This window comes from Anopheles funestus, chromosome 2RL, assembly GCF_943734845.2.
Source record: "Anopheles funestus chromosome 2RL, idAnoFuneDA-416_04, whole genome shotgun sequence".
Taxonomy (NCBI): domain Eukaryota; kingdom Metazoa; phylum Arthropoda; class Insecta; order Diptera; family Culicidae; genus Anopheles; species Anopheles funestus.
This window is the reverse complement of record NC_064598.1, coordinates 53336791-53352801: the sequence shown is the minus strand read 5'-3', so window position 1 is coordinate 53352801 and position 16011 is coordinate 53336791. Positions and strand designations below refer to the sequence as shown.

The 16011-nt window shown below is 40.0% G+C and overlaps 1 protein-coding gene across 5 annotated transcripts in view; it reads left to right on the top strand.

Annotated features, from left to right (window-relative positions):
- Window positions 1-14648, top strand: part of LOC125763018 (CCR4-NOT transcription complex subunit 6-like) — a 103401-nt gene extending 88753 nt beyond the window's left edge. For all 5 annotated transcript variants that reach the window (XM_049425714.1, XM_049425715.1, XM_049425710.1 and 2 more), the window contains exons 5-8: window positions 11094-11162; window positions 11235-11341; window positions 11457-11662; window positions 11762-14648. In XM_049425714.1, coding sequence (XP_049281671.1) covers window positions 11094-11162; window positions 11235-11341; window positions 11457-11662; window positions 11762-12545 — 1166 coding nt within the window. In that variant the 3' untranslated portion in view covers window positions 12546-14648. The remainder of the gene's footprint in view (window positions 1-11093; window positions 11163-11234; window positions 11342-11456; window positions 11663-11761) is intronic.
- The last annotated feature ends 1363 nt before the right edge of the window (window positions 14649-16011 follow it).

Sequence of the window (16011 nt, the reverse complement as noted above, 5' to 3'; positions counted from 1 at the left end):
TGCTCGGAACGTTCGGTGATGAGCCGGCGTCGACGATTAGTTGAATCATCAATTGCACACTGCACGTCATTATTCACCGCGCAAACGAGACCTAGAAAACTCGCCATCAAGTTTTACCGCCATCAATCAATGTAGGGTCCCGCGGTAAGAAGTGTAGCTGTGCAGGAACAACGATTGCACAATTCATTCTGTTGTGTTGTTGTTGAGTTTTACGTTTTACTTTTGTTTTTTTTTTTTTACAATTCTATTTGCATAAAATATTGACCCGTTTTCTTCGTTATATTTAACAAACGAAGTGTTTTTATTTTCTCTTACGCTGCTTTTGATTGGAACACTTTTTTTTGTTTATGATGCGATTGATTTATTGGGTATTATTGCAATATTATGCAGAATTTTCTTCAAAACCAGAATTGGGTGGCCGCGTATAATGCCTCCGGCACATGGTGTACTTGTGTGTGGACAACAAACTTTAGCTTTCAAATTATGATTCATGTCGCGTTCGTATTTTTGTTTCTGGCTCGCAAAAAAAAACAACGAAACTTAATCACTCGAAGATACAAGCGATACATTTAATGTAGATCCAACGTTGATTGATTTAGGTTTGTTAGTTGTTTGTATTGCGTTTCTACTATGTATGATGATTGTTAACCGTTTGATGAACACTTTTCATAATATCAGATAGTATTAACTGACTATTTCTTTTTAAATTTTTCTCTAAGATTTTTCTCTAAGAACATTTTGCAGAGTAATTAATTCTGCTCTGTTACTAGCGCATAAAAGCATAACAACTATGACGCAACGTTATTGTATGTAAAGATTACCAAAAAGGTGACACTAATCCTAACATTTTTCTCCGAAAAAGAATGAAACAGATGCGAGAAAAAATGAAGCCGAAATAGAATCGTGAACTCGTTGACGGACGCTTGTCAGCAGAACAGCGGTCATCCATATTTAAGCAGCTCTTTACGATGTTGGAAATTGTCCAACGGGCAGAAAGGTTTTTATTTTCTTACTTGTGCCCTCGAGTTCGTAACGTTTAGTGAGTGCTTTCCGATCTCATTCCTATACGCGCGTACTTCAAACAGGATCGCGAAGGGAATCGCTCTTGAACCGAATCGTATACAGCTCGAAATAATCCTGCAAACCAGAGGAATAAAGAACTTGGTCACAGTTCAACGACCGGGCACAGCGAATCCCGCCTATCTCGAATATCTTAGCAACATAGCCATAAGCACTTACTGCGGATCTCAGTACCAGTTTGAGAGAAATTCAAACGAGACTTGATGGAGGCACTAAAACTAATCCTACAAGCTTTAAATTAATTACCGAAACAACGAGACGAAGAAGTCGCACGAGTTTAAACGATAATGGAGGAAAATAGGAAAGGGATACATGAAAGGAAAAATAAAACAGATAAAAACTGCTGTTGTGTTGAGGGCCTCCGGCAACAAACTCGCCTTACGGCAACTCCTGTGAAGCCTTTCGTTATTTGCCAACTTTAGATCATAATAACGGACATTGATTTAAACATTGAACGATTGTTAAGCAAGAATTAGATAGAAAAAAATATCTCCCAACAGCAAAAACGAAACATGCCGCAGGGCTAATTTGTTTTCTATGAAGCAAATTGAAATGTCTTTGTTTGAAATTTAGTTCTAAACGTTTTCAGACAAGTTCTAAATTTAGTGGCCCTAAACTTGTTGCTCTTAACGTCTAGGTTTAGAATCTGGTTGTCCTCCTGTCAGAACTTGGATTTACGATCCAATCTTGTTTTGAGCGATAAACATAAAGGAAAGGAAATAAGTATCAAAGCGTCTGTTTCGGCAAATTTAAAAGGAGCCTAGCAGCCAAAACTTAACGGTTGCTACAAAATGGTGAAACAGGGCGCGGTAAATCTGGGAAACATAAGGTCAAATAACCTTTTATCCCTTCTGGTCTAGAGAGATATTCGATTCTAATGATGTCGTGATGATCCATTCGACAACAACGTATGCCGGCTTTGGTAAAGTTTCACAGCCAACCTTCCTAAGATTCTGATTTCTAGAACTTCTTATGTATTTTACTCACAACCTCACGAAAAGCTTGAATTCATTCTTTTCAGTTGGTAGTTTGCAAAACACTCAGCTCATGAAGACAATCATTCTACTGACGAAACACGAATGGCACATGTAAATGGTGGTAAGATTTATGAGATATTTGATCCCATAAAAGCTGATAAGGACGCAAGCATCTGTTAAATTCAGCGTCGTAATAAAAGCTTTTCCCGGCTTAGAATGAAAATAATGCTAAAGATTGGCCGATTTGACAGTGAACCCTGGTGTGAACGCAATTTTGGCAAAAGATGCTATCTTTTAGGTGTCCACAAAATCATTTAGCACCGTTCTTTACGTAGGTTTTCTACCTGAATTACATACACACACACAAACGTTTGAACGATAAAATGGTGTGCTTTAAGGTTTGTAGCATAATTAATCGTGTAACATTAAATGAATTTGACTTCTTGTTAGATTTAATCTCCACCTCTTTAATTAGGTGTTGATAGTAGGTCAGCTCAAAAAGAAAGCAGTAGCAAAAACCAGTCATACCTTGTTTGTTATTTCGCGATAGTGGGTAATGAGATGTTTTCAATTTGTCGTAAGAATAACTTTATACGATTTTATGGTTGACATTTTTTAATTTTTTTTTTATTTTACTACACTATTTGATGAAACATAGTCCATTATAACACTTTGAATATTTTTTACAGTGGAATGTTACCTACTTTATTAATCGAATTCCTTCACATTCCTTCGTCTTGTTTGCTTGATGATCAACGTCAGAACAACGTCATACGGTTGCACTCGTTGAAATTGTTGCTTTGCTATCTTTTTTTTAATACGCCGAACGACTGCAACGGCGACATATGCAAACAAATATCACGATTGCAGTTCAAGCTCGGCCTTAGTTCTTCCCCTGTTTTAAACCACCATCACTAGTGACAAAGACTGGCGTAAATATGCATGCATGCAAGTTGAAGTAATCGTGAAGTAATCGTGCCAAAGCGCAAGTGGATGCGATATTGAATTAAATATTTTACATCGCTTCCACAGGGGAACGGTGCACAGAGGAATGTGGCTGGAAGAGAATGTTGCCACTGCAATGGTTTCAATACTAGGCGCAATATTAAATATATACAAGGAAGGCTACAAAGTTCAATCAATGAGTTTATGTGTATCGAAACAAAACAAAACAAAAAATGCACAAAACAACATCCTGTCAGATGTAATTAATCTTGGTGCTAACAAAAGAACACCTATTATGTTTGATCGATGGATGGAAGCCTGATCGCTCGTACAAGTGATGTTTTTGAAGCTTTGTTTGTATATTTCATCATGCACTTTACAAAGAACAAGATGTTTGTTGACCGTTAGAATAAGTAATTTTCAATCGCTTCTATATTTGAAGAATTCTACAGAAATAAACAAGCTCGTTGCTGTCATGCTGTTTCAATTCTTTGAAGATCACTTTGCAATTAAACACGATCGAGGTGTAACCTTCGTGAATGCGATGTAACTGCTATAATGCATCACAAACGTGCAATTCGATTCTAGTAGAGTGGTCCGGTTGCTTTATATGTCTTAATTCTGTCGCTAGTCGCTAGGGCTCTTTTGTTCAAAATAGCATGTCTTATGCGCTAGCTTTTAGCTTTGATCGGTACTTGAGAACTGCCGGTGCTTGTTAGTCATGTTTCCTTCACAACGGTAATAGACGGCGAAATTTATTTCTTTAACGAAGCACCGATCTAAAACGACCCAAGTCGAAGTCCAAATTCGTACCAAAACCTGCTACCTTAATGATGGATTGATCACCCTCTCAGATAATCTACCGATCCGAAGCTATAGAGGAATCTGTTGTTAGTAGCTCCAAAAATGTGCACATGGTTGCCAATTTGCAGTCTGTGATACAATCAATGATCAGCTGAGTTTAACCTTGTACCTTACGGGATGTGCAGTTTGCCACTTTGGGTCAATAAGAGTTTGAAAGCGGATTTAAATTTCGGTCAATTAGAGGTTAGTGATTTAACACCTTGTCTGTAAATAAATTTGGATGTATGACGTTCAAAAAAACGTATTAAATATCATGCGCATATATGTTCACTAGATCGATCAAGTAGTGGCCAATATTTGCATCTCTTTGCATGGATTATATTTGTCGTGCATAGCGCTTTAATTCTCTGAATTGTTCGTCAACAACCAAAGGGAGGCTTATTCATTGCAATTCGTTGATGGTGAGATGATGATGATGATGATGATTAGACAGCAGTGCGACATACTTGAGAAAAGTTACGCTGCCTATACTGAGAAACTCGATGCTAAGGGTACGGAGGTCAGCCATGGCCCCGAGGTGGGAATAGCTCCTTTTTATTAATACCACTCTTGGATGGCGCACATCTGGGACCGTAGCAACACATCCGGTACAAAATGCCATCCAGCTGCGCTTTCCATGGGCTTAGATTGATTCCGTTTGTGTGCTGCAACAAACATGACAACAGAGCGAGTGGCGAACCTTCATCGCGATGTGAGGTGGGCGACGTAGCCGAGCATAAAGATGAAGATTAGAAGAATATGCAAACATCATAATTTTCTGCGATGTTGCCAACCATCAACAGTTGGTTCTACATTCGCTGCTTGTGAGTGGTTTCATTCACTCCCGGTTGTGTAAGCAGAGTTTACACCTGAATTGGCCAAAGGGGTATAGGGTACAGCGAGAAAGCATAATAGAGCGCGTCATAATGAAATTTTCTTCCTTTATAAATTCATTTACTTCGCAGCCTTTAGCCAATTTGACGCCATTGTGCCTTGTCAGCTTGGTGTGCTTTTTTCCCTTTTCTCTTTTCCATCTATCAATCTCCACTGCAAGCCTTATACCACCTGTCTTGTTGGCCAAGCTCTGATGTTGACGTTAGAATTGGAAAAAGATGAAAGTCGTTGCGCCTAAAGCAGCATCACAGGCCACATTTAATGTCTGCACAGATGTTTCGAGATTTTTGTTTAGATCTTTCCCTCGAACGATGCACTTGCCGCCGCTTCCACAGATAGATGCGAGGTCCAGTTCGCGCTACAAGTCTTGTGTGTCAGTTTTGCTTGTTGTGCTGCTTTCAAGTTTAAGTAAACGAGATACCAAAAAAAAAAGAAGAAGAACCAGTGAGCTTTGGTTGGCGTCGAGTGACACCTTCACATCTTAATCATCGGGCCACAATCAAAGGGGGGAAAATATGTAACATGTTAGTACGGCTTTGTCTGTTTTTTTTTATTTTCTCCCTCTGCCTTTGCTGGCTGGCTTTCACCGAACCAATCAGCCAGGTGGAAAATGGTAAAACGCGATCAACAAGCAAGTACATAAATAAATAAACGAATAATCGGATACGCGATTTTGCGGATCATTTTCGCTGGCCCAATTTTCACCCTGGTGCAGTTTTCGCGTTAAATCGCTGTGTGCGTCGTTTGTTGTTGCTGTTGGGAGATTTTCCCAAACTGATTTCACTCTCGGTGCACTGGCGAGCAATAATGATGCTGAAGAGACATAGATTATATGCTACAGGTGGATATGCTAAATGAAAATGCACGACCAAGCAAGAGAGAAAACAGAGATCGAGAAAGAGAGAAATTGGGATATATTTTTTATTTTATTTTTATATCATTTCATTATTTCATGTAAACTAATTAATTTAAATCATTTGCAAAAACAATGAATTATTTTTTTAGACAAACGTTGCGCAAATTATTATTATTATTAAAGCGTTTTTCGTTCGTGGTTAATTTTTAAACAATTTCAAAGAGTTGGAGTATATTTTAATGTTTATTGCAGATCGTACGATAGAATATACATATATGTAAAATGCATGGTTGCAACTACTACCATAGGATTGTTTAACCCCAAAACATAATGTGATGAAAATGAAGCATTCCAGTCTAAATGACTGATCCGGAAGTTCTAGTGTTAAACATTAGCCTTTGTTGAAGAAAGCTAGTATTGGCACCGGGAGGTGATCTTAAGATTTTAACACCTACGAAGCACAAAGCTAAACGAATGCAAGTAGGCTGTTGACCCCAAAGTATGACATTCGCAATAATTGTCTGCACATTATAATAAAACGATAAGTTCATGGAATTAAAAATATCCTTCAATTTATATAAGTGCAAGGTATTTTGCCTTTGATTACCAAATGAGCTGTGTTTTAGTTCTGACCGCTCGACTAAGATTAGCGATTCATAAACTTCATACAAAAAAGAAGGTTTAAACGATTGGTAAATAAAATTCCTAGTCACGAACAACAACCGCTCGGAACGGGAACGATGGATATTTTAACTACAATAACTTTGCAGATAAATAATGCGAATACATTATGTCCAATGGCACTTAAGACAATTAAACATCGTGCGTTCTGCCCACGCACCGCCCAGCAGTTGCATTCTGCTTCAGGCCCTTTACCACTCACTGTCAGTTGGAATTGTAAAATAAATTGAACCCATCCTTCGAAGTGCAGCTACTCGCCTGAAACGCGATCAGCACAGACAATCCAAAAACCATTACCAAGCGTTCTATTTGAACAGGAATGCCACCCAGCAGGATCACCATGCCATCACCGTGACCGGTGTGAAATCGTGCACTTAAAGGTGCGAATAATGGGCAATACACTCAACGAACTACGGCTGATGCGAGAACAGTATGGCTCACAACGGTGATTCATTTCATGTCCGCCATAAATTAAGCTATAAACTATTCTAGTATCGTTGACGTTTGGAAAGATCCGATTATTTGCATACTCCGGTGCGGTTTGAGTAAGTGACACGAAAAGAGTAAAAATGCCATTTATAGTTTGTTAATATTTTTAAACCATTCTCTCAAACCGACAAGTGGATCGTAACACTAGCCGGAAGGGAAAGTGTTCAACTGCTTGAACGGTTAGTAAAGTATTTCTATTTGCCCTTTACCGTGAAACAATGACGGAAATCAATTGAATCGAAAAGGGTTTCCTGTGTGCCTTTTGTGACCCCTTCACTAACCTTGTTTCATAAGTAAACTGGTATCGTCATTTGAAATAAGTAACAATATTTTTTTGTTATTATGTCAGTCAAAAATATTAGAGAAGTAGAGTGGAATCTCAACTTATTAAATTACTTAATTTAAGGACGAATTCCATTATAGTTTAGTTGTATTTTTTATTTGAAATTTAAAGCTACCGAATATGTTACATTACTTTTGAATATTTTTTTATTTTATTTTTACGACATTTAGCCGTATTCTCCGCAATCTTTTGAATAATTTGATGATAAAATTATCTCATAATTTTAACTGTTTATATGTATTTTTGTGCTTGTAGAAACCATTATCCGCACGTCTAGCTCTGCCATTTAAATAGATTGTTGTTTAGTGTTTACAGTGCTACATGCAAGCATTTATCAACATTAGATTAGAGGCTATTTATCTTTACATTGGCCACTCCTTGTAAAATCTTGCGCCTACGTTGACTTGGCGGGAACCGAACATTTGCTACCGATTAATTGCAAAGGCGTCTGCTCTAGCCGTTTCACGCCTAACCCTTCTTAAAGGCCATGTTTTTTTGTGATTATGCATTTGCTTCTTCCATGTTCCAAACGATGTACGATCGCAGAAATATAAAAAGGATACTCGACTTAAAGGTACGGCTCGGTTCATTGCATGCCCTTAGTCATATCAATTGTTGCATGTATTCATTTCAACATTTAACAAGCAAGCCGCAGCATGGTGGTCACACCTTGTTTCTTCTACATAAGTATATTCTTGTTCTTTTTTTTGATATTCTTGTGTGAATGGTTACTCTTGGAGGCTCGAGAGGACAGTGCTGCTCCATCCATAGGCTTGGTTTGTTTTTTTTGAACAATTTTTGTTTCAATTACTAGACAGCAGCCCTGCACTCGTGAAGCAGATTTATTTATTTATCTGATTGGTTCGCTAAGCAGAAGCATCACGTTAATTACCAACAAGCGCAATGATGTTATCCGTCAGGCTTCTGGGTTTTGCAAGCTTTCCCGTAGGTGTGCCGACCATCTAGGGATTGCAACAGAGTTTACTTCTTCTTTCAACTCTAATGCAGGCCATTCTGCTTTCCAATTAAAGTCTAATATCGATTCGTTTTTCTTTTCATCCATCCATTCGACCATTGAGCTTTTGAACGGAGTGAAAAGGAAAGCTTTTGCAGAGTTTGCTTTGATCTTAGTCTGACAGTTTTCTGCCTGTTCTGTTAACAAACAAAGGCTGGTGCTTCAAAAACAGAAAAACAATAAAACAAGCTACTTGTCACGCAGGATGGAACAAACATGATTCCTGGGCGACAAATGACACTCTTAAACCTTCCGGTTGCTGCCGACCGACCGTTGTCCCACGGAATAGCCGCAGCAGCTTATCTCGGCGGAAAGCAATTCACTAACCTTTTTCCCTATGTCATACCTGTTTGCAGTAAAACCGCGACACGAAGCTATGTAACGGCATTATCCAATACTGACTACCACGTGGTCTAGCCCACTGTGGCAACTCGTTCGCACTGAAGCTAATCTTGGCAATTTGTTGTGTGTGTGTGTGTTTTTTGTGTTGTTGTTCTTCAATTGCCCTTTACTCAAAGATGCTGGTGGTTCCGCCAACTCACAGTTGCCAAGTTGGCTTGTGGTTATTGTGGCTGTACAGAGTGCTTCCTGGTGCTTGTTTAGGTTTTGAGCAAAACGGGGAGCAAACTTAACCCATTTCTATCCGCTACTACACTACTATTTCCGTTTCGTCGCGTATCTGGATGCATCTTTCAGTTGATTTATTGGGCTAAGGGTTATTAGTGTGGTTCGACCCAGTTCTGGCAGGAGTAGGTTGTTGGGTGGTGCTGCTACTGGCTACCTACAGCAAGCATCAACAGCTAATTGCTTGACCCCAAGGTTCGATCTCTACCAAAAGGAAAGATTACGGTGGGATACCCATTGTGTTGCGTTATGCGATAGAGGTCGTATGGAGAAGCCGCGGCAAATCTTCTCTTCTTCCATTATCGTCTGCACAGGTTCGCAACAAAGACTTCTAAGCGGTAAGATCGAGTAAAGTGTGTACTGCGTTCACGTAGTACAATCGAAATTTTACTATCGCGCCACAGTTTACCAAAATCATGGCTATCAAATACACACACCCTAACTAAAACAACAGACAGACTCCTGGTTCTGTTTTATCACACCTGCTGTTCCTCCTTGCGGAGATCTAGAGAGATCTCCCGATTGGGTGTGTGTAGTTACATAGCAAGATTTATATCCTTAGCTGGAAGCCTTTTTTGTGCAGAAAATCACAGTACCATGTAGCATGAACCAGAACCATGATAAAATCAAAAGCCATCCATTGCAGCACCGCACACGATGCCCGAAGCAAACGCATTTACACAGTCATTGTGCAATGTGCAAAAGGCATTTACTCGTTAACAAATCCTATCAATAAATTATCTTTCGCCTGTTAGCTACTGGGAAGAAAATGGTGATTTTGCACTTGACGATGACGACGTTAAGCGATGTGGACTTACACTGTTTTGCTACTAAAGAACCTCCACATTTGCATAAACAGGCTGTTGACAAGTAATAGTGGGTGAATTTACACTCTATCCCTAGAAAGTGTGCAGGATGAAGAATAAGCGTGGTTAACAATCTTGATGGACAGATCGTTTTTCAAACTATTTCGATCTTTTCATGATCTTGTATTAAGTTGTGATCATCAAACGAGAAACCAAAAAGGATTCTTAATCTAAATTCTTAATAGCGCTACCAAATGGGCAACTAATTTGGAGCAACTCATACGAGTGTAAGAAAATGAGCTTAATGTGTGATGGCCACAAAACCCCACCGCCCTGACGTAGAAAAGTGTGTTACTGGAGCTAAGCGTGGGTTGACGGGTTGACGGGTTGGCCGGGACTGCCAAGTATTTCTGTATACAGCTTGTGACATGCCATTTTTGCAGCGAAAAAAAAGGGGTGCTGCCGTTCTTTACTCCAGCCATGCTTCGTAAAGACAAAGAAATGTCATCGAAACAGATAGACGCCAACGTTCGTTCCCTTCTGGTCGCTGTGTGTCGCCTCTGAACCATCATCGCGTATTTCGCAAAGAAGAAGCCCGTCGTCTCTCAGACATCCTACGCAGTTTCCGTTCACCGGGAAAGATTGCTTCTGCCCACCATCTTAAAGAGGGGTACCGTGAAGTTATTGTTTCGTTTCCGGGAAACGATTCTCATCGGGAAAGTTTGCTAGTGGTTTACACTATTTCCCTGCATTCTTTTACTTTTCCCCCAACCGCCGGTCCTTCCCCAAAAAATATAAGTTATGCAGAAAGGCGTGAAGAGGCATATAAAACCCTATGATTGCCCAACAGCCAACACCCACCCATCGCCGTGTGCTATTATTTTAACAACTTATTTTCCGCCCGATTTCCTCGTTCGAAGTTGTCTGGGTGCCGCAAAATTCTTGCATTCATAGTTGAAAGGCGTTTTGTTTGTACACGCCTTAGCTTTTGAATTTGGAATCTGTTCTGTTGCTCCATGCAGTTTTCTATTGTGTTTTCACGCATTTGCACTTTTCCGCCACACGAAAAAGGTGAAGATATGAAACGACAATTGATCGAAATAATTTAGTTTTTGGGGTGCCTGCAACGATCCACACGATCGCACACGGGGGCAATTAGCACGTAGTGAAACAAATTATTCATTTACCGGACATTTTTACACGTTGTCACGTTGGGATCATAATTCGACTGCAAATACCGATCGCGGCACCATTGTGCAAAGCACAATATGGATTAGTCTAGTAGTCCACGTGTCCAGATGATTTTATATTTAGTACGTTGGCTTTTAACCATTGGAGCGTTAAACTTCCGTGGTTATCGAAACATTAATATAGCGATTTTATTTTTTGTTTAACTGTTGACATGGAACCAAATAACATGGTTGTTATTAAAAAACACAACTGTCTGTTCTTAATTAAATGGCTAGCAATGGTTTCGGTCTGATGGAGTAAAATTGTAATGCCTTTTTTGTTTGTTTGTTTGTTTATTCTACCATTTTAGTTACGGTTGCTCCACCACCACAGCGGCCCTGGATCCCATTAGCTAGACCCAATCGCAACCGGGGTGCATGTAAGTTATGTTGTTAGTAATGTAGTGAGTATCATAGCCCATAACCTTCCTGATTTTTCCCTATTATTGCAGGTATATTCACGGTCATGTGCTACAACGTGTTGTGCGATAAGTACGCAACGAGACAGATGTATGGCTACTGTCCCAGCTGGGCATTAAGCTGGGAATACAGGAAAAAGGTAGTGTAAGCGCGCGCGGGGCCGTTGCCAACAGTGGCGGCAAAAGCTTCGAGGCAAGATTTTTTATTTAAGTGTATCTATTACTCCGTTTTGGGCGGGGCTTACTAACTTACAGGCCATTCTTGACGAAATACGACATTATGCGGCAGACATCATCAGTCTGCAAGAGGTGGAAACCGACCAATTCTTTAACTTCTTTAAACCGGAGCTAAAGAACGATGGCTACGAAGGCATCTTTTCGCCCAAATCGCGCGCCAAAACTATGTCGGAAGCGGACCGAAAGTACGTCGACGGTTGTGCAATCTTCTTCCGTTCTGCAAAGTGAGTTCAAAGCAATAACAACCAGAAAACCCAAAGGATGCCGGGGTTTCCCCGCTTGCAAACAAAAATGTATTGATTTGTGTTGTTTTGTTTTTGCAGGTTTACGCTAATCAAGGAGCATCTGGTCGAATTCAATCAGTTGGCGATGGCAAACGCCGAAGGTTCCGACAACATGCTCAATCGCGTGATGCCGAAGGATAACATCGGGCTAGCAGCGCTATTAAAGGTGAAGGAAAGTGCATGGGAAAGTGTATCCCCCGAAGCGGCCCAGATCTCGCAACCGATCCTGGTGTGCACGGCGCACATCCACTGGGATCCGGAGTTCTGCGACGTGAAGCTCATCCAAACGATGATGCTGAGTAACGAGCTGAAGACAATATTGGACGAAGCAGGGCTGAGCTTCCGACCGGGACACAAGTTCGATGTAAATAACGTGCAACTGGTGCTGTGTGGTGACTTTAACTCGCTTCCAGACTCGGGTGTGATTGAATTTCTAAGTGCCGGACGTGTATCAATGGACCATCAAGATTTCAAGGAGCTGGGCTACAAATCCTGCCTGCAGCGTATATCAAATTGTGATACACCAAATGAATTTACTCATTCCTTTAAACTAGCGTCAGCGTACAGTGAAGATATAATGCCATATACAAATTATACATTCGAATTTAAAGGTATTATCGATTACATATTCTACTCGAAGCAGGGCATGGTGCCGCTCGGGCTGCTCGGTCCAATCTCGTCCGATTGGCTGCGGGAGAACAAGGTGGTCGGTTGCCCCCATCCGCACATACCGTCCGATCACTTCCCGCTGCTAGTCGAGCTCGAGCTAATCCATATGCCAACGACGGGCGCCCAACCGAATGGGCTGATCGGTCGAAGGTAGCAATAAAACCTGCTAGCAATGTAATAGCCAGTAGGCAGAATGACACCGTGCAAAACTGACTGCATAGTACGACCTCCGCCGCGAACATACCACCACCACCACCACCACCAAATTCAACCACCAGCAGAAACATTATGGCACACTCTCTTGTACGTAACCATCGTCATTGTTAGCAGGCGGAAATCTGAACAACACTCAGTGCACGCCAGACTAAGCGTACACGGCACGTTACTAGAGCATCATCATCTGGCAGTGCTGAGCAAAAACGGAAATGGCACTGCTCTGTGACAGATAGCAGGATCAAGACAGTGTTTCTCACATCGAAACCAACCGTTGCACACATGCGGAGAAATGCGGACATTGATCACATCAAAACCGTGTAAAATGTCCAGTGGCAAAGCGCTGTTTCAAGACCGGCGCACAAGCAATTGCCGAAGCCACATTAAGGAGAATGACATAAAACAATTGTATAATAAGCAAACACTCACATACACGCAATCGCACATACACGAATACTAGATTCAGTTATGATTCGTTTGCAAAAAAAGAAGCGACTTTGCTCGAAAAAATGACAAACAACGGAAGACAAAAGAAGATGATGCAAAACGCAAATTCTACGCAATAGCACACCGCAATAGTACAGTAAAGTTTGATGAAGCATAAAAATGAAGAGATAAAATAGCAAGCAAGCAACAATGGACAACAATAACACGAAACAACTAACTGGGGTCAAGTAAAAGAGGGCACAATAGTATAAAACCAAAATACAAGTGCTGACTACAGCATGCAGCAAAGAAGAAGAAAAATTACAACAAAAAGTAAAGTGTTACAGTAAAAAGTAATTACAACAAAAAAGCCACGAAATCTTAACAAGAGCGGAACAAAAATGGATTAAAATATGTCACTAGAACACGCATGGAAAACGTTTCCGACACCTAGCGAAGCGCTAACGATCCAAAACAGGAAGGAACAATGCAAGAACACATAGTACGTCACTGATGTGAGATTGTGAACAATTAAAAATCAAAGACTATTGTACAGAATGAGGTAAATAGGAAGAGAAGCTAATATGGAAACACTTTCACGAAACGGTTCGAATCTCAGCTTTAAACGAAATGAAGCGCACCGCGCATGGCATTGGCAATAGCAGCATTTCCGGACGGTTTTACGTTACGGCATTGGCGCTGTCTTTTCTTTTTCCGTTTTTTTTTGTACATCCTACCATTATTCGCTAATTTTAGCTGATGCAATCGATCCTTTTGCTAATTGCCTATCCATCTTTTACAAATTTACATTTATCTTCCACTTTCCTTTCCGTAAGCGTGTATATTTTTGATTAGTTTACAATATCCCTCTCTCCCTTTAGTCAATTTTACCGCTTAAAGCCGAGACAAGAACCAAAAGGATCATCATATATATTGTAAAACTTAACATGGGCAGTATGCAAAATGAGAGAACTTTTTTTTTGCTCTAGTTGAAGGGTTATATTTTATTTGGTTAGCCAAGATTGTAAGTTCTAATTGGGAAAAAGCTTTATCTTTTGTTTATTTTAAGTTACTAAAACACCCTTTCAACAAACTACGATCCGAACCGCAGATATAGGTTTCGCAGAAATGAGTCATAATGCATTTTTCCCCACACTTTTTCATCAGGTGATTTTGCATAATGTTAATTCTATTTTACACGAACAAAGAGATTGTACTACTATTATGTAGGGTTTTTTTCTGTGTCTTGAATTTGTGTTTTAAGTAGTTCATGAAAAACTTTTCCGTTGTTAGAAAATACAGATGAAAAAATAATCACAAAGTAAGAAAAGAACCGTTATATAAGTTGTACGCCTTTAGCAACGCGTGTGGCTCTGCTGACATCAACAGTGAAACATAGAACATTTAAACGGAAACAACCGAAATGCGACATGCGTAAAGGGGAAAACAAAATCGGAAGATGTACACGAGCCACGTAGAAGGGAGGAGAGGTTTGTTACGGAAATGATACTATATAAGAAGCGAACCGTGGAGGCAATTGAAACTATAGAAAGGTATATCCATAGCATTTTAAGGCTGGATTGTAAAAGTAATAAAACTAACACAAATTGAAACAAGAGTTTAGCAAATGTGCAAATCGATACGTTGAAGAAGAGATAAACATCATGTGCACGAAAATGCAACATTTGTGCCCACCACACCACAGAAGCATCATTGAACATTTTCTGTCGAACAAACCGTTTCCATTTTGAGCATGAAGCAGTAAATCAATCAACGAGAGAGATTAATCTGAGTGACGAAGAATTTTAACGACACTGATAAACGCATCCATGGAGAAATTTGCCAACCAAACGATGTATATTTGTTCATGTATCGATGAATAGTGTAATGAGGAACTCATCAGCTAACAACAATAACAGTACAAAAGCACCAGCAGTTGGAAACACGTGGAATGGCAATTCGTGTGTGTGACAGTAAAAGATATAAGAAAAATCGATACACTCATAACAAAATGTATAAGTATAGAAAGCCCATCATCGACACACCAAAACAAAAAACATCCACTCTCACTAAGCATACAGACTTTGACAAAAAACAGCTCTTCAATGATACTATTCAGCTGTGGCGCACTAACCAAACGGTATGCGCTACAGCGATGGTGATCGTTGCAAGTTTTGCTTCATAAATTCATTAGCAGCTACTTGAACTTCGAAATGGCAACCATCGATCTTTGGTGTAACTAACAATCCCTGTAACATCATTCGAAGTAAAAACACAAGAAGAGGCAATCAGTTAAGATACTGTACGCAAATCAGGAACGAGTGTAAAGCGGTCAAAATGGCTATTAGGCAACATTATTTCATATCTGATCATATGCTGATTAGAAAAATGGATAGTGCGGCTCTGCATAATTTTTGTAGCAACTACGAGTGCGAAAGAGGAGGTTTTTATCGTACCTGTATAAATCGATTTGCATCTGTTGTACAGGATAAGCAAAAGCATGATACCGAATCACACAGCGAATATCGCAAGAATGAAAAACGTAATGCTGGATCATAAACAATAACGATCATGATGGAACAAACTGACAAAATTGTCGCTCTACACATACTCCTAGACAGAAGAGATAACACATTGAGACAGATTTTAGAGAGTACGATTATAAATCCAATCAGACACACTCGGTCACATACCATCTATAGACGCGACTGTGTGTCGTAGGATATTTTGTACGACCATATTTCGATTGGTCCATGATTACATGTTGTGCATGCATTCTGCACGTAATTCACCCTTGTGCAGCACAAAAGATCATTCTAACAATGTGGCAATATAGAGAGGTATGTGAAACAAAATCACATCAAGGGAAGTCTCGCTTTGCGAACGACTAATTCGTAACCATCCAAAAAGGAACAAACGTAATCCAAACGCACACACACACCTCCAAAACCCATACGATCGAGATTGTGTGTGGTTTTGTT